The sequence below is a fragment of the Oncorhynchus masou genome, chromosome 16 (genome assembly GCF_036934945.1).
Source record: "Oncorhynchus masou masou isolate Uvic2021 chromosome 16, UVic_Omas_1.1, whole genome shotgun sequence".
Classification (NCBI taxonomy): Eukaryota; Metazoa; Chordata; class Actinopteri; order Salmoniformes; family Salmonidae; genus Oncorhynchus; species Oncorhynchus masou.
Genome location: NC_088227.1, coordinates 8,491,465 through 8,509,987, shown reverse-complemented (window position 1 = coordinate 8,509,987; position 18,523 = coordinate 8,491,465). Strand labels below are relative to the sequence as shown.

Sequence of the window (18,523 nt, the reverse complement as noted above, 5' to 3'; positions counted from 1 at the left end):
ATGTTGAAACTGGCTCTGAGGTTCGCTACAGGAAAGGAAGACCCAGAGTTACCTCTGCTGCAGAGGATAAGTTCATTAGTCACCAATCTCAGAAATTTCAGGCCAAATAAATGCTTCACAGGGTTCAAGTAAGAGACATCTCAACATCGACTGTTACGAGGAGACGGTGTCAATCAGGCCTTGGTGGTTGCTGCAAAGAAACCACTACTAAAGGACACCGATAATAAGAAGAGACTTGCTTGGGCCAAGAAACACGAGCAATGGAGATTAGACCGGTGAAAATCTGTCCTTTGGTCTTAGTCCAAATGTTAGATTTTTGGTTCCAACCGCCGCATCTTTGTGAGACGCAGAGTAGGTGAACAGATCTCCACATGTGTGGTTCCCACTGTGAAGCATGGAGGATGTGGTGTGGAGGTGCTCTGCTGGTGACAATGTCTGTGATTTATTTAGAATTCAAGGCACACTTAACCAGCATGGCTACTACAGCATTCTGCAGCGATACACAATCCCATCTGGTTTGGGCTTAGTGGGACCAACAGGACAATGACCCAACACCTCCAGGCTGTGTAAGGGCTATTTGCCCAAGGAGGAGAGCGATGGAGTGCTGCATCAGATGACCTGGCCTACACAATCACCCGACCTCAACCCAATTTGAGATTGTTTTGGATGAGTTGGACCGCAGCATATGTGGGAACTCCTTCAAGACTGTTGGAAAAGCATTCCCTGTGAGGCTGGTTGAGAGAATACCGTGTGCAAAGCTGTCAAAGGCAAAGGGTGGCTCTTTGAAGAATCTAAAATATAAAACATGTTTTAATTTAACCTTTTTTTTTTTGGTTACTACATGATTCCATATGTATTATTTCATTAATGAGTAGGTGTCAACTTTGGACTGGTACAGTGTGTAATTTTAAAAATGTATTGTTCCAATAACAAATCAAACTCTATCCCAGGGTTAGCTTTTCGGAAGACTCAGGCAGGTTTTCCTCACTTTTTACCTGGGCTTTGCTCCTTAACATATTTTATCCTGAAAAATGTTCCATTCCTTGCCAGTGACAAGCATATGCATGACATGATGCTGCCATTACACTACTTGAAAATACAGAGTGTTTCACTCTGTTTTGTTGTACATGATTTGACCCAAGACTGTTGTTTTTAATGAAGTAAATTTCTTTGCAGTATTACTTAACAGCCTTGTTGCTAACAGAATGGATGATTTGGAGCAGAGTGTAAAAAAACAACAATAAGACTTCATTATGGGTATGCTGATCTCCTGCAGGGACTGGGGAGTTAGTTAGGATAAAAGTAAACCTGAAAGTAGCAAAGCCCAGACAAAGTTAGAGGAAACCCTGCCTCAGTCTTCTGAAAACCTTAACCTGGGATCGAGTCCAATTCTTCAGCTGGACAATTACACACATTTTAATGCTAAAGACACACCAGACTCTATGTGCTGAGTTTTCCTGATTGGTCCTGTCTCAGGCCTGACTTAATTGTGCTTGAATTTCAGAGACAATGATTGAATGGTTCTGTCATCAATGACACCCAACCAAATGTACTGAGCTTGAGCAATTTTGACAAGAATGATGTATATATGTTGTGCAAAGATTCTTATTCAAAAAACTTCATTTTTTAAAATGTGGAGTAGGTTGTGTACATCAGTAGGAACAAAAATCTAAAATGTTTTAATGTAATTTTTAGGCAGCACAATGTAAAGACTAAGGGGTGTATAGACTTTTACTAGGCATTGTATTACTTACCAATGGCTTTCAAAAGTCATCGTTTCCCATATTACTGCTAATGCATTTTTTGATGTGTTGACAAACCATCCTGTACCAAGGTTGATGGGATATCCAAAAGATTTAGGGCCAGTTATAACTATACTGAACAAAAATATAAACGTGACATGTAAAGTGTTGGTCTCATGAGCTGAAATAAACGATCCCAGAAATGTTCCATACTCACAAAGATTTCTCTCAAATTGAGCGCATATGTATTAATCCATCCACCTGACGTGTGGCATAAAAAAAATCTGATTTAAACGGCATGATCATTACACAGGTGCACCTTGTGCTGGGGCCTATAAATGGCCACAAATGTGCTGTTTTGTCACAACACCACAGATGTCTCAAGTTTTGAGGGAGCATGCAATTGGAATGTTAACTGCAGGAATGTTAACCAGAGCTGTTGCCAGATCATTTAATATTCATATCTCTATCATAAGCCACCTCCAGCGTCGTTTTAGAGAATTTGTCAGTACGTCCAACTGGCTTCACAACCGCAGATCACATGTAACCATGCCAGCCCAGGACCTCCACATCCGGCTTCTTTACTAGCGGGGACGTCTGAGAGGGTGCTGAGGTGTGTTTCTGTCTGTAATATATCCCTTTGTAGGGAAAAACTCATTCTGATTGGCTGGGCCTGTTTCCAGACTGGAACCCTCCAAGGCCCACCCATGGCTGGGCTGGGCTTCACCCCTGCCCAGTCAATTTAAATCCATAGATTAGGGCCTAATTTTATTTTAATTGACTGATTTCCTTATGAACTGTGACTCACTAAAATCTTTGAAATTGTTGCATATATATCATACAGCAGTATCTTGATCCATGCCATCTTCTATTGATTGTTATATTTCTCTGTTGCAGTATTTGAACAGAGGATGCACTCGCTTCTTTGCAAACAAGGACACCGACAAACAGATTCTTCAGAACCGCAAGAGCCCAGAGGTACAGTGCATGTCTTAATCTCTTTCTCTTCTTCATGTTCCTTCCATATTGATTGTCTTTAGCTACTCTGGGTATTCCCAGATATCTGGACAACCACAAAGGAAAATCCTCAAACTGATGCGTAGTTTTTGGCTGTCTAATGACAGATGGTTTGTCATCTCCAGAACTAACTGGAAATGCACTTAGGCACGACTGTCTGTGCTGAGAGAAAATAACAGAACGTACTCTTTCATCCCGATCTTGCTCACTGAATCTGTCACAATGTCTTTTACCTTTTTACTAAACGACCTGCTCAGTCAAATAACGATCATTGTTCTTGGTCTGCGGATGCAATGATGTAGTGACTTATTTTTTTATTTTAACTGAACGAGACACTTAAACATATTTTTTTACAAGTTTTAGAACTCCCACCAGTTGCCTACAAATTGTTTTATTTTCATTTTATCACTATCTGAGATGTGAGGCAAACAATTTAATTAAGAAAGAAGCCAATGAGATGAGCACCCATTTGAATAGATGAAAGTACCGTATCAATGAGAATTCTTTATGCTCAGTCGAAATGAGCTCCTTGCTTTGCCTTCTCACTTTGATGAATTATGCATAAGTTCTCCATTATTGCAACATCCCTTCAGGACTCACAAGTGTAATGAATTATTATTGTTCTGAAATGCCCTGGACAACAGTATTCCTCTCTCCCTCTCCCCTTGAGGGACATTGATGATTAACCCATTCTATGTAGTCAGGGACATCAGTGGGAGAAAATAGCGTGGCTATGAGTGTGGACCTTTTCAATCCGATAATATCATGTGTTGTAATTGTGCTGCTGATGCCATATGTTTTACTGGTGGTTATACTACCATGTAGGTTAAAACCATACAATCAGTATGACTTCAATTCTAGAGTTAACTACACAGTAAGCAAACAAATTGAGTACTTTTTGGGCTGATTTTTTTTCAGCGTCTGTTTTACCTAAGCAGATGGTTTTCAGATGACTCTTTTAGACGGGTATGAACCGTATATGTAGGTGATACCTTTGGCCCCTTTTTAGGTTCACACCAGGAGAAGACAGTCTCCAGAGAGGTGTGTCAGCTTGTTATATGATCATGGAGGATTGTACCTTTTTGATCACAGGAGGCACCTGTTCATGATAAATGCTGGGTTTGGCCTATTATAGAGAGAATCATGTTGTGACCGATGCTGAATAAGGCCTTTATGCTCATTGGCTGTGTTCCAAATGGCACCCTATTCACCGTGAGGCCTGGTCAAAAGTAGTGCACTAACTAGGGAAGAGGGTGCTATTTGGGACGGACCCCTCATTTTATACTATGTTTACTGTCACTGTTGTTGATCAAGGTTGTATGTCTCTTTGCACTGCTTCTGCTCTATATAATACAGGATGATCAGGTGATTATAATTTGGTGCTGTTACAAGGATTATTTCTTTTATATTTTATGATGTGAATTTTGGAGTTTTCTTTTTTTGTCTGGGTTCACATTGGTGCTGAGTGTGGTGGATTCCTTGCATGCTTTCTAAGTGCATGATGGGATTTTTCTTTGGAGTTTAAGACTTGAGGTCAAAAGGACCACATATTTTGTGTCCAGCGGAAAGTTGGACCAGAATGTCAGAGTACAATGGGTTTTTTTAATGGCGTAGTCGAGGACTACAGATGCGAAGTAGCTATTAGCGAAATCTGGTGGGACGCACCATTTGAGTGCTCTGAGATGTATTTTTTTGTTGTGCATCGTCCCTGCCAAATAAACCTAAATAAATAAACTGGCACTCGGGGCAATATTCTCCTTCTATTTGATATCCAAAACTTACTGGAAAGTTTGGAGCCAAGGAACTTTTACTCGGTACATGAAATGCAGCCAAGCAGCTACTGTATAATTGTGCTTATAATAAACTGCTTGGTTTCCATTATTGTAATGGCTTGCGTTTCATATCACCTTAGGCCATCAATTTGACTGTGGAGGAGAATAAACCGCTCTTACACACTCCTATCACTCCAATAACTTATGGTTGTTGTTTACAAGGCCATGTCTGCTCTGTACTGTTGTATGCAGAAACGTATTACTCATTGCCTTAGAGTTCATTCATAAACCAGTGCAACCACCTTCAGTTACAGAATGTCAGTTTATTGCTTTCATGAAAAAAAAAATTCAAGTGTTAAGTTGACTGATGAGATGGATTCGTATGCGTGTCTCATTAGCCACAAACCCATTCAAATGTACGTCTTTAAAAAAAAAACAGTTTTATATTAGGGAAGCCCAATTATCATGAAAGCCATTTATCTGCCATTCTAATCTGGTGTTTGAAGCTACTGTATGTTGTTATAGCATTGCCAGTATACCATTGTACTGTAACATTCTTCTTTGTGTTGCTGGTTTTCCAGGTGTGGGCTCTACCTTACTATCCTTGCTCCTCTTCCTACCGCAGCGAGCAGGAGATGTTATGTACTTTGTCTTCCATGCAGGTTTAATGTGCTAATTCCATTTAAAAAATGAGCCCAATTAGCTTAAAGTCCAATAGCATTGCCTCATCTCGGATCTAAACAAAAAGTCGTGCCAGTGAGGGAGATGGATGGTATTTTTTATTACTTTATGGGGTAATATGTTTTGTGTGTCATTTTATTGACGTTGGGGCACACCATTAACACGGCTACAATGCAAGCCTTCAATCTTTGAGACAGTACCCCTTCTGTAAAGAGCTTGTGACCCTGGTCACTGAACCATCCTCTCCCCGTGGTTCCTCAGCACCTGAAAGCTGGGCCCCTGAAGGACCCTCTGCTGGACGACCAGGGGGACTTCAACAGGATGTGCGGGGCCATGAAGAAGATCGGCCTGGACGACACTGAGAAGCTGGACCTGTTCAGAGTGGTGGCCGGGGTGCTGCACTTAGGCAACATTGACTTTGAGGAGGCAGGGAGCACATCAGGTGAGCAGGGTGTCTGTCGGTCTTTGTCCGTCTCTTTGTTTGTCTGACTGTCCTTTTTCTCTCTCACACTCTCACTTTGTCTCTCACTCATTCACGGCTCACTATAGTTTCCACATCAGGTGAGCCGGGTCTCGGTCTCTCTCTCCCTTCCACTCAGCGCTCATTATAGTTTCCACGTCATGTGAGCCGGGTCTGGTCTCTCTCTCCCTTCCTCTCAGCGCTCATTATAGTTTCCACGTCATGTGAGCCGGGTCTCGGTCTCTCTCTCCCTTCCTCTCAGCGCTCATTATAGTTTCCACGTCATGTGAGCCGGGTCTCGGTCTCTCTCTCCCTTCCTCTCAGCGCTCATTATAGTTTCCACGTCATGTGAGCCGGGTCTTGGTCTCTCTCTCCCTTCCTCTCAGCGCTCATTATAGTTTCCACGTCATGTGAGCCGGGTCTCGGTCTCTCTCTCCCTTCCTCTCAGCGCTCATTATAGTTTCCACGTCATGTGAGCCGGGTCTCGGTCTCTCTCTCCCTTCCTCTCAGCGCTCATTATAGTTTCCACAATATGTGAGCCGGGTCTCGGTCTCTCTCTCCCTTCCCCTCAGCGCTCATTATAGTTTCCACGTCATGTGAGCCGGGTCTCGGTCTCTCTCTCCCTTCCTCTCAGCGCTCATTATAGTTTCCACGTCATGTGAGCCGGGTCTCGGTCTCTCTCTCCCTTCCTCTCAGCGCTCATTATAGTTTCCACGTCATGTGAGCCGGGTCTCGGTCTCTCTCTCACTGACTCCTCATTGTTGTTTTTGCATGCTTGTTTGCAAGCTTTCTTAACAGATGGCTGGCTTATAAGATGTCAGAGTATATCACCCCACTCATAATTTGGTACACTAACCAACAACAAAGACACAGCTGTCTCTCTTTCAGTGCAGTGACAATATGAGTAAAGCACCAGGACACAGGACAGGACGTCTAAGGGATGCTGAGGAAGAGAGCTGGCAGATACCTTTTGCATTTTCCTCATTTGTGTGGTGTTGCCTCAATAAGTCATCTGTCTAGTCCAGGTATGGGACATTTTGATTGGGGGGGGGACACAAAATCTGAACTCATCATGAGGGGCCGCGACCAGAAACAACTCTTTTTTTTGTGTCCTTGCAGTAGGTGCGCCATTTTTCTGTTGTCCCCAGGAAACTCTGCTCTGTGATCAATTACTTTAATCTTCAGCTTTCTTCTAAAGGCCCATGTGGCCTCTTGTTGTAGTCTGAAATGTCTTTTATTCACTATCAAAGAGCCACCGACACAAGGGCACTTGGGACTTGTCATTCTCCTCCCATAATTTATTATTGATACAAAGGCATTGGATTAATTGATGAAATGTTTCACATGTCTCTTTGTCGCTCTTTGTAAGTCCAACGGTTATAATAATATCATACAGAATAATCTCAGATTTTTATTATTGTTGTTAGGGCAAGTATATTCTTTCGTTTGGCAAGACTGATTCATTACAATGTGAATGTCTTAGGCTCTCCTCCACCCACTGACTTCACATTACACAACATGCTGTTTCCGACGACCCGGAGGAAGGTCACACTTTGCGAATAGACCATTCCTTTTGAACATCAGAGTGAAACTCGAACGTACTGCCTTTCAATTCTCTTTTTCCCCCCTCTGTGAGAGGGAGAGCGGCACGGCATGGCAGCATTTAAAACGAGTAGTTTGTGCTCAGCGGGAGTCTCCCGTGGCGCGTTTTTACAGTGACCTGAAGCAAAGAGTCCAGTCAGAGAAGATGATGATCATGAGGATGGGAACCGTCCCGCTGCTCCCTGTCCCTGACATGAAACACAGGATATCCTGCCTCAGCTCCTTTTGAGAGAAGCGCATTCTGGTGTCGCACGGAAAACTGTCTTCCTTATCTCCCTTTTTCCATCGTCTCCACCAAACTGTACCCCTCCTTCCCGTGTCGCCCCGGCCAAACATCCCCCTTATCACCTCCTTCCTGTCACCCCTACAATTGTCCCCCTTCTTCCTGTCACCCTTAAACAGTTCCCATTATCCCCTCTTTTGTCTCCTCCCGAAACAGTTCTCCTTATCCTGTGTCGCCCTTGAACTAGCTATTTTAGCTCATTACTTTCCCACTCACCTGCTGATTGTCAATCTACAGACTGTATGCCAGATAATGTGATATAACCAAAGATTGTTGGGTGTCAGTTACAGGAAAGCCCCACAAACCACGCCATATCATTTTGAAATAACCTGTTTTTGGCAATTTTAATGTCTCGATTTGGACAAAAAGAAAGTATCTTTTAGAAATGTCAGTTTCCAGTTGCATGTGGTTCTACAAAAAAAACATACATTCTGAAAGAGTAATAAATCCATGTTTTGTGTCCATTGAGATGTGCCTCTTACGTGCCTGTAGATCTTTGTTTTGGTCGCACTGTGTCATCTTCTACACGTGGCCGCGTCGCAGAAACAACTAGTACCTGCGAAGATGCTGGGAAATGTTAGATTTGAGAAGCTAAAATGGCGAGGAACCTCCTTGCTGGTTTTTGTAGAACCACCTGCAACTGGAAACGGCCATTTATAAGCGAATGAAGACAGTACCGCCAGGAAATGGTTAGCTGAAAAATCTATGGCGGCGGTTTGTACGGGGCTTTCCTGTAATGTCCAGAAAATGGACACCAAAAACCTTGTGGTTATATCACGTTGGCGTAAAATCTGTAGCTACCTCTTGTCCAACCATGGCACGGTTGGAGACTAATGAAATGCATAGCGTTAGGCAGTGATGGGGTGCTATGGTTCGGGAATAATGAAGCCTGTTTCATTATGAAATAGATTGGCAAAAAGGTTACGTCTGTGCTGATAAATCATGTGAGATTGTTTTGTAGGCTTTGTCCTAATACTATTGAGACCAGATTAGGGTGAAGCTGGATTGCTGTACGTAGCTAGTTCTTTTTTTTTTTAAACGCAATAGTCCCGCAGCTAGCAAGAGTATCAGACTGATCGTGCTGTTTCCTTATTGACGGTCGGTCAGAATCAATGACTCTATGGCCGGAATGGATGTTAAGTATCGATATGGGCAGTATTGAACTGTAATCCATGCCATATGTCAAGACCGTGCTGTACTGTACAATATGTGCAATCACTGTATGCATCTTTATCCAGGGTCAGAGCTTACTCAGTCTTCAATAAAATCACTGACATTCTTCCTAACCGCCAACCTCATTCTACCCGTCATCCTTCAACGTTGCTAACAACTTTTACTAGCTACTTACAACGTAACCACTCTGTATGTCTGGCCCACCAGGTGGCTGCACCATAAAGAACCAGTCGAGCCAGACTGTGGAGTACTGTGCTGAGCTGCTTGGTCTGGAAGAGTCGGACCTGCGAGTCAGCCTCACCTCCAGGGTCATGCTCACCACAGCAGGGGGCGCCAAAGGAACAGTTATCAAGTAAGTCACCATATAATGACTTTTTGAACATTATTATTACATACAGTACCAGTCAAAAGTTTGGACACGTACTCATTCAAGGGTTTTCCTTTATTTTTGAAACTAATTTCTACATTGTGGAATAATAGTGAAGACATCTAAACTATGACATGGTCCTTGTGAGAGCCAGTTTCATCATAGCGCTTGATGGTTTTTGCGACTGCACTTGAAGAAACTTTCAAAGTTCTTGAAGTGTTCTGGATTGACTGACCTTCATGTCTTAAAGTAATGATGGACTGTCTTTTTTCTTTGCTTATTTCAGCTGTTCTTGCCATAATATGGACTTGGTCTTTTACCAAATAGGATATCTTCTGTATACCACCCCTACCTTGTCACAACACAACTGATTGTCTCAAACGCATCAAGAAATAAAGTTTTTAAAAATCCACAAATTTAACAATGCACACCTTTTAATTTAAATGCATTCCAGGTGACTACCTCATGAAGCTGGTTGAGAGAATGCCAAGTCTGCAAAGCTGTCATCAAGGCAACTGGTGGCTACTTTGAAGATTCTAAAATATATTTTGATTTAACACACTTCTGGTTACCACCTGATTCCATATGTGTTATTTCATAGTTTTGATGTCTTCACTATTATTCTAAAATTGAAAAGATAAAACCCTGTAATGAGTAGGTGTCCAAACATTTGACTGGTACTGTATAGCGCTATAGCATTTCTGTTTTAAGTCACTACCTTATCCTCAACGGCCTTGCATGGAGAGAGGACTGCGGGTGCATCTTAAATGGCATCCTATTCCCTATATGGTGAACTACTTTTGACCAGGACCTATAGGGTGTTTTTTTGGGAACCATGCCTTTTATGAGGGCACAGGCAAAATAACAGGTAGCGCCTGTGTTCTTTAATTGCATGTGACATGTGTTTGAATTCCTTAACGCTCCGATGTGAGACAGTATGTGTGTCAATATGGTGATTCTAGCCTATATTTCTATTTGTATTGGAAAGCTTGTCTTTGTGCAGATGGTGTCAGGTCCACATGATTAGCCCTCATGCTCTGTTAACAAATGCCTTACTGGTCACATGCCAGTTACCATAGGAACCAACAGATGCATGTGTGTGCGCATTTGTATTTGTGTGTGTGTGTGCTGCAGTTGTCACTAACAGTAGTGCTGTGCCTCTGAGTAAAAATAGGAACTAGCCACTATTGAATGATTACGGGCCCTTCCCTAGTCCCTGTATGTGTCCTAAATGGCACACTATTCCCTATATTCTGTAGTGCACTACTTTTGACCAGACCCCTATGAGTCCTGGCCAAAAGAAGTGCACTATATAGGGAATAATGAACCATTTGGGATGCATTCCTGGTTCTTGATCTATGGCAAGGCCCTGTGTGCATTTAGCCGTGGCCCAGCCTGTCTTATGCCTGACAGTGATTGTTGTATGGGCAGCTTGGCGCTCCCTCAGCTCGCCAGCCTGAATGCCAAGCCAGTCGCTATGTGCAATTACCCTTATGTCCTCCCTCACTAATGTTTGTCTCATTTGTGGCGAGAGAGAGACACTTTACCACAGTAGTTAAGCTTTAACTGCTGCTTTATACGAGTCCTGCTCTATTCCCTACATAGTGCACTATTTTTGACAAGGGCCCATATTGTTCTGGTGAAAAGAACAATGTGGGGGATCTGGTGTGATTTGGGACACAGCCTCTGAGGGCGTAATATTAAGCAATTAATTAGTGGTGTGCCGTGGCTTGTTTTAATTTGTTTAATTAATAGCAGCAATCGCAATGTGTGAGTACAGTTACATTAAGTGACTTATAAAGGGTGGGTAAGGATCTCAACCGGCTCTCTCTGTCTGTGGCTCCACCACTAAGCAGCCTATTTTTATGACTTATGTAAGGGGGAAAGCCGTAACTAAATGTTAGCCTGTTTAGGGACTAGCTTTTAAGGTGTTTATGTGCGAGGCAGAGTGTGGGGGGGGGGGGTGTTAATCGTGATGACCCCACCACGGTGAATTCACTGGCGGACGCGGCATCTCGGCAAAGCCAGGTGGGGTCAGTCCACTCTCTCAACCTGCCCATATGCGCAGTGCAGTACCAGACTCTTAACGGTGATTTAAATAAGATGTGTGCCCCTCAACATCCTGATAACATGCTGCCGGAGATAATTTTGTGGAGATCATTGAGCAAGGTGGATAACCTCGAGCTTCATAGGGAATACACACATCCCCCGCTACTGTTAGTATTCTGGCATTTCATACCTCTTGGTTTGTAAATGAGAGACCAGGGCTTAACCCTGGTATTTAAATGTTTTAGCTGTGGACTGTTAGTTTCTCACTGGCTGGGAGAATATAAATGAAACATGGTTTGTGGTTGAGAGGGCGAGCGAGGGCCCAGGTGTACTGAGAGCTTAAGGGGGCAAAGGTGTAAGATGAGGTGGTGTGATGCTGGTATCATAATGGGGAGTTCTTGTCTTGTGGGATGTGTTAAATGGAGATCCACAGGGGGGACGAGATAATGGATAAGTCCTACCCGAAGAGTTTGTGTGGGATGAAGGTGTATGTGAGGAGAATCTCTAAATCAACTCTCACTTCAAGACATTAGAGGTGTCTTTTGGACATAGCAGTGCTCTCAGTACTTAATGGCGAATTGCTACTTGTACAGCAGTATCCTGGTTCTCTTCCACCTGAAAGGAAAAGCTTTAGAAGGCAAGTGTCACTTGCCACTTAATCACAATGATTCTTTCTGCGTCATGATTCATTTTACATCATCTTGATGTGACAAGTGACACTTTGCATCTTGAAGTCCAATAGCTTACACTTGACATGCAAAACATTGTGGACTAATGAAGAAAAATACCAAAAGAGTTTTTGAGTGGAGTTTTCTTTTTAAGTGCATGACAAAGAAGCGAAGGTAAAGCTTGACGAGAAACTTCAGTCCACCTGGTAGTCATGGTGTCTCTCTCGGTCTTCTCGGATTATTCAGCTGAGCACTTGACCGCAGTCCGAGCTCTGGGGACGTCGCAGTACCTTCTCAGAGCTCTTTGACGCTTATACTTTCTCTCATTGTCATGGCTCTTTATCACACCACAATCACTCTTTCCCCAAGATGTCAATAACCCAATTATCCGTTTGGGAAACCAAGCAGACCCTCAGTATTTTTGCAGACCCACGGTGATGAATGCATAAGATTATTTAAACTGACTCTGCCTCTATGAATTGTTAGGCTATTGATTTCACCAGCCGCCATTGCTCAAGTCTCTTGTATGCGTGTCGCTGCCTTAGCGCTATGTTTCTTTGCCGGTGACAAATCCAATTTCCCCTTGTGCGGACTACATGGTGGATTTTAGATTAGATATACCTAAATGTACTTTGCATGCAGAAAAGGCAAGTATTCAATTATAACATACAGTATGCTATTTAGCAGCTGCTTTCATCCAAAGCAACTGTCATGCTTGCATACGTTTTAGACATGGTTGGTCTTGGGAATCGAACCCGCTATGCTGACATTGCAGGGTACGGCGCTTGCAAAATGGAGCTACAGAGGATCAGTGCTAGAAGGAGGAATTATGTGCTCTCTCTGTCTCTCCCTCCCAGGGTGCCATTGAAAGTGGAGCAGGCAAACAACGCGCGGGACGCCCTGGCCAAGGCTGTGTACAGCCGGCTGTTTGACCACGTGGTCACCAGGGTCAACCAGTGCTTCCCCTTCGACTCCTCCGCCAACTTCATCGGGGTTCTGGATATCGCAGGCTTCGGTCTGTATCCCCTCTATGTGCTATATCTACGTGATATATGATGTAGCACTAAACGTTATTATCCCTCAGGCGGGAAATGGTTTTGCTGCATAATTGTCCATAAAAACGACATCAAACAGACATTTCGCCATGGACATTATACACAACATAACACAAACCACACATTGCACACGCATGCTAGAGTTCATTAGTCGGAGACGGTGGTTTACAGCTGAAGTGTCTTTTTAATGTCTTTTAATTTCCTCTTCCAGAGTACTTTGAGCACAACAGCTTTGAGCAGTTCTGCATCAACTACTGTAACGAGAAGCTGCAGCAGTTCTTCAACGAACGCATCCTGAAAGAGGTAAGAGCTTCTTCCACTGTCTGTAGACCCCGATGCCCCGTCTCGACTTAGCTGACATCCCAGCTGTCCAAGAGCTCAATCTCAAGTTGCCTTTCTGTGATTCCTACCATCCTATCTGCCTTGCCTCCTCGTCAACTGTGTTAGAGGGGAATGACCAAGGTCCCTCCCATTGGGCCTTCTCCAATGCATCCTGAGAAGGGGAGAGGATGTGAGAAATCTAGGAAAGATGAACTGAGAACGAGGCCAGATGTTTGCAACAAGCAAAAGGAAACCTTGATTTTTATAAGATTCAGTTCTATTGGTTAGTGAACTTGCTAACGTAATGTATTATTGCTGGATAGCTATAATAGACAAAGCTTCTGCCCTCATAGACTTTATTTGAATACATTTGAGTCTCTGTTCTCTATTCTAATGGAGCAAATCTTATATACACTACCGTTCAAAGGTTTGGGGACACTTGGAAATGTCTTCTTTTTTTTTGTCCATTTAAAATAGCATCAAATTGGTCAGAAATAGTGTTGACATTGTTAATGTTGTAAATGACTATAGTAGCTGGAAACGGCTGATTTTTAAAATAAAAAATATGGAATATCTACATAGGCATACAGAGGCCCATTATCAGCAACCATCACTCCTGTGTTCCAATGGCACATGTTTTAGCTAATCCAAGTTTATCATTTCAAAAGGCTAATTGATCATTAGAAAACACTTTTGCAATTGTTAGCACAGCTGAAAACTGTGGTTCTGATTTAAAGAAGCAATAAAACTGGACCTTCAGGCTAGTTGAGTATCTGGAGCATCAGCATTTGTGGGTTCGATTACAGCCTCAAAATGGTCAGAAACAAGTAACTTTCTTCTGAAACTCGTCAGTCTATTCATGTTCTGAGAAATGAAGGCTATTCCATGTGAGAAATTGCCAAGAAACTGAAGATCTCACGTAACGCTGTGAGGTCGACCATTTAAAAAATAAATAAAAAATTCAACGCCGATACCGATTTTTATTTATTTTTATTGGAGGACCAAAAAAAAAAGCCGATACCGATTTAATCCGCCTATTTGTTTACAGTTGAAGTCGGAAGTTTACATACACCTTAGCCAAATACATTTTAAACTCAGTATTTCACAATTCCTGACATTTAATCCTAGTAAAAATTACCTGTGTTAGGTCAGTTAAGATCACCACTTTATTCTAAGAATGTGAAATGTCAGAATAATAGTAGATTTATTTCAGCTTTTATTTCTTTCATCACATTCCCAGTGGGTCAGAACTTTACATACACTCAATTAGTATTTGGTAGCGTTGCCTTTAAATTGTTTAACTTGGGTCAAATGTTTCGGTAGCCTTCCACAAGCTTCCCACAATAAGTTGGGTGAATTTTGGCCCATTCCTATTGACAGTGCTGGTGTACCTGAGTCAAGTTTGTAGGCCTCCTTGCCTGCACACGCTTTTTCAGTTCTGCCCACAAATGTTCTATGGGATTGAGGTCAGGGCTTTGTGATGGCCACTCGAATACTTAGACTTTGTTGTCCTTAAGCCATTTTGCCACAACTTTGGAAGTATGCTTTGGATCATTGTCCATTTTTGGAAAACCAATTTGCAACCAAGCTTTAACTTCCTGACTGATGTCTTGAGATGTTTCTTCAATATAGCCATAATTGTTCTCCCTCATGATGCCATCTATTTTGTCAAGTGCACCAGTCCCTCCTGTAGTAAAGCACCCCCACATGATTCTGCCACCCCCGTGCTTCACAGTTGGGAAGGTGTTCTTCGGCTTGCAAGCATCCCCCTATTCCCTCCAAACATAAAGATGGTTATTATGGCCAATCAGTTATATTTTTGTTTCATCAGACCAGAGGACATTTCTCCAAAAAGTACAATCTTTGTCCCCATGTGGAGTTGCAAACCGTAGTCTGGCTTTATTTATGGCAGTTTTGGAGCAGTGGCTTCGTCCTTGCTGAGTGGCCTTTCAGGTTATGCCAATATAGGACTTGTTTTACTGTAGAAACAGATACCTTTGTACCTGTTTCCTCCAGCATCTTCACAAGGTCCTTTTGCTGCTGTTCTGGAATTGATTTGCACTTTTCGGCATTAAAGTACGTTCATCTCTAGGAGACAGAACGCGTCTCTTTTCTGAGCGGTATTGCGGCTGCGTTGTCACATGGTGTTTATACTTGCGCACTATTGTTTTGTACAGATGAATGTGGTACCTTCAGGCGTTTGGAAATTGCTCCCAAGAATTAACCAGACTCGTGGACATTCTACACATTTTTTTTTCTGAGGTCTTGGCTGATTTATTTGTATTTTTCCCATGTTGTCAAGCGGAAGAGGCACTGAGTTTGAAGGTAGACCTTGAAATACATCCACAGGTACACCTCCAATTGACTCAAATGATGTCAATTAGCCTATCAGAAGCTTCTAAAGCCATGACATAATTTTCTGGAATTTTCCAAGCTGTTTAATGGCACAGTCAACTTAGTTTTTTTAAATCTTCTGACCCACTGGAATTGTGATACAGCGAAATAATCTGTTTAAACAATTGTTGGACAAATTACTTGTCATGCACGAAGTAGATGTCCTAATCGACTTGCCAAAACTATAGTTTAAGTGGTTGAAAAAGTTTTAATGACTCCAACCTAAGTGTATGCAAAATAACTACTGACTTCTACTGTATATATATTTGTAATAATAACAATTACAACAATACTGAATGAAGACCTTTATTTTAACTTAATATAACACAAAATCAATTATGTCTCAAATATATAATGAAACATGTTCATTTGGTTTAAATAATGCAAAAACTGTTGGAGAAGAAAGTAAAAGTGCAATGTAAAAAAGCTAAAGTTTAAGTTCCTTGTTTAGAGAATGGGAACATATGAAAGCTAGTGATTCCTTTTAACATGAGTCGTCAATATTTCCAGGTAAGAGGTTTTTAGGCTGGCAACTCCCTATAATCTCGGGAGTTGATAGGCTTGAAGTCATGAACAGAGCTATGCTTCAAGCATTGAGAAGAGCTGCTGGCAAATGCAGGAAAGCGCTTGTTCGAATGAATGTTTAAGAGCTTGCTGCTGCTTACCACCGCTCGGTCAGACTGCTCTATCAAATATCAAATCATATACTTAATTCTAATAAACACACAAATATGAGCCTTAGTTTGCAGATTTGACACTATTAATGACCTATCAAAAACAAAACGTTTTGTTCTGGAAAATACAGAACCGTACCATATCGAACAGGTGGCAACCCTAAGTCTATGTATTGCTGTTATATGGCACAACCTTCAATGTTATGTCATAATTATGTATAATTTTGGCAAATGAGTAAGTCTTTGTTAGGAAGAAATGGTCTTCGCACAGTTCATAACGAGCCAGGCAGCCCAGACTGCTGCATATACCCTGACTCTGCTTGTGTTGAACGCAAGAAAAGTGACAATTTCCCTAGTTAATATTGCCTGCTAACATGAATTTAACTAAATATGCAGGTGGTCAGCCTGCCACGCAGTCTCCTCGTGGATTGCAATGTAATCGTCCATACGCCGATTTACCGATTTTGGTAACTTGAAATCGGCCCTAATTAAGCGGCCATGCCGATTTTAATTTGAGCCTGTAATCGAACCCACAAATGCTGATGCTCCACATACTAAACTAGTCTAAAGAAGGTCCAGGTTTATTGCTTCATTAATCAAAACAACAGTTTTCAGCTGTGCTAACATAATTGCAAAAGGGTTTTTTAATGATCAATTAGCCTTTTGAAATTATATACTTGGATTAGCTAACACAACGTGCCATTGGAACACAGGAGTTATGGTTGCTGATAATGGGCCTGTACGCCTATGTAGATATTCCTTAATCCGCCGTTTCCAGCTACAATAGTCATAACATTAACAATGTCGACACTACTTATGACCAATTTGTTATTTTAATTGACAAAAAATTGCTTTTCTTTCAAAAACAAACCCATTTCTAAGTGACCCCAAACTTTTGAACGGTAGTGTAAGTAAACAGACTTAAATTGTTTTCTGAGTGTCATTATAAATGACCAATGCTTGTTGTTGGAACCGTTCTGTTTTGAATTCTAGGAACAAGAGCTGTATCAGAAGGAGGGTCTCGGAGTAAATGAGGTCCATTATGTCGACAATCAGGACTGCATAGGTTTGTCTCGTCTTCGTATCATTACATGCACATCATTTCATCGGTTTAGCCGACATACCGTATCCTCCGCCTAGTTTCCAGCGTTTCCCCATGTTTTTTTCTCGACGTGTCGCCGTTCAATATTCTTCTGACTGAAGATGTGTTTTGGCCTCCGTTTGCGTGGGAAGGTGGAATAGCTGTTTTCTCTGAGGTTAAGGTTTTGAACACACTACTCTTGACCCTGATCCCAAGTTATGTTTCATGGTCAACAGAAATAAAGCAGTTGATGGGAGGTAGATTGATTATGTTGCAGAGCACACCTAAACCCCTCTCTTTGAGATATGTGTGGGGTACGGCGGCAGGATACCAGAGAGTGGAATGGAGGTGACCGGGGTTAACGCTAGATAGAATTGGGTCTGCGTTTAAGAGAATCAGCCGTTGGTGCAAAGCATGCCCTGTAGACTCACTCTCTGAGAAGACATTTTACTTTTTGTTCCATCAAATATTTTGGCCAGAAACGCCCAACCCTATAACACAATATTTAACTTTTTTTTGTAGTTTTATATTTTTTAATAGAACAGGTTATACATTTGCTTTAAGTAGTGCATGACCTTAGCATGGCAACACATAGACTCATTGAAATCACTTAGAATGTTTCTCAATACTGGTTGTTTTATACTGTTAAATCAAACTTCAAACAAATGTAATTTTCATTAATGTCTGCATTTCTTGCTCTTATTTTGAGATCATGTCCACCGTGCCACGAATGGCTGCAAGATATGGGCAAAAAATGTAGGCTTTATTTTTAAACAAATGTTGCTATTGCTATTTGATTTGTGATTTCGATCAAAATACTTGGGTGAACTGTTGCAATCATGAAAATATATCTAATTATTATTTTAATTCTAGAGTTATAATATAATAATGGGCACTTTGAATAGTGTTTGACATGAAAAAGCCTGGGAGTTATTGTGACCGGTTAGGAAGTGTTGGTCAGGGTTTCCCAGCGGACCCTAATTAGATGTTAGCTACGTTAATGTTTTCTCTAACTTGATCTAGCTAAAATATTCCTGTCTGATTTAGAAGATACTGTTGCATAAACAAAATGCTGACTGGTATCCGGCTGTATTAGCTAGCTATGTTTTCTCAGTTAAAAACTCAGTAAATGTATTAGCTAGCTTGCTTACTTGCGATTAGCAGCTAACACGATTTTTTTTAGC

At 41.8% G+C, this 18,523-nt stretch overlaps 1 protein-coding gene across 6 annotated transcripts in view; it reads left to right on the top strand.

The window, feature by feature from the left end:
- Positions 1-18,523, top strand: part of LOC135557415 (unconventional myosin-VI-like) — a 95,143-nt gene that overhangs the window by 33,661 nt on the left and 42,959 nt on the right. For all 6 annotated transcript variants that reach the window (XM_064990664.1, XM_064990663.1, XM_064990662.1 and 3 more), the window contains exons 10-15: positions 2,640-2,720; positions 5,474-5,654; positions 8,938-9,082; positions 12,672-12,829; positions 13,081-13,172; positions 17,252-17,324. In XM_064990664.1, the coding sequence (XP_064846736.1) occupies positions 2,640-2,720; positions 5,474-5,654; positions 8,938-9,082; positions 12,672-12,829; positions 13,081-13,172; positions 17,252-17,324 (730 nt within the window). The remainder of the gene's footprint in view (positions 1-2,639; positions 2,721-5,473; positions 5,655-8,937; positions 9,083-12,671; positions 12,830-13,080; positions 13,173-17,251; positions 17,325-18,523) is intronic.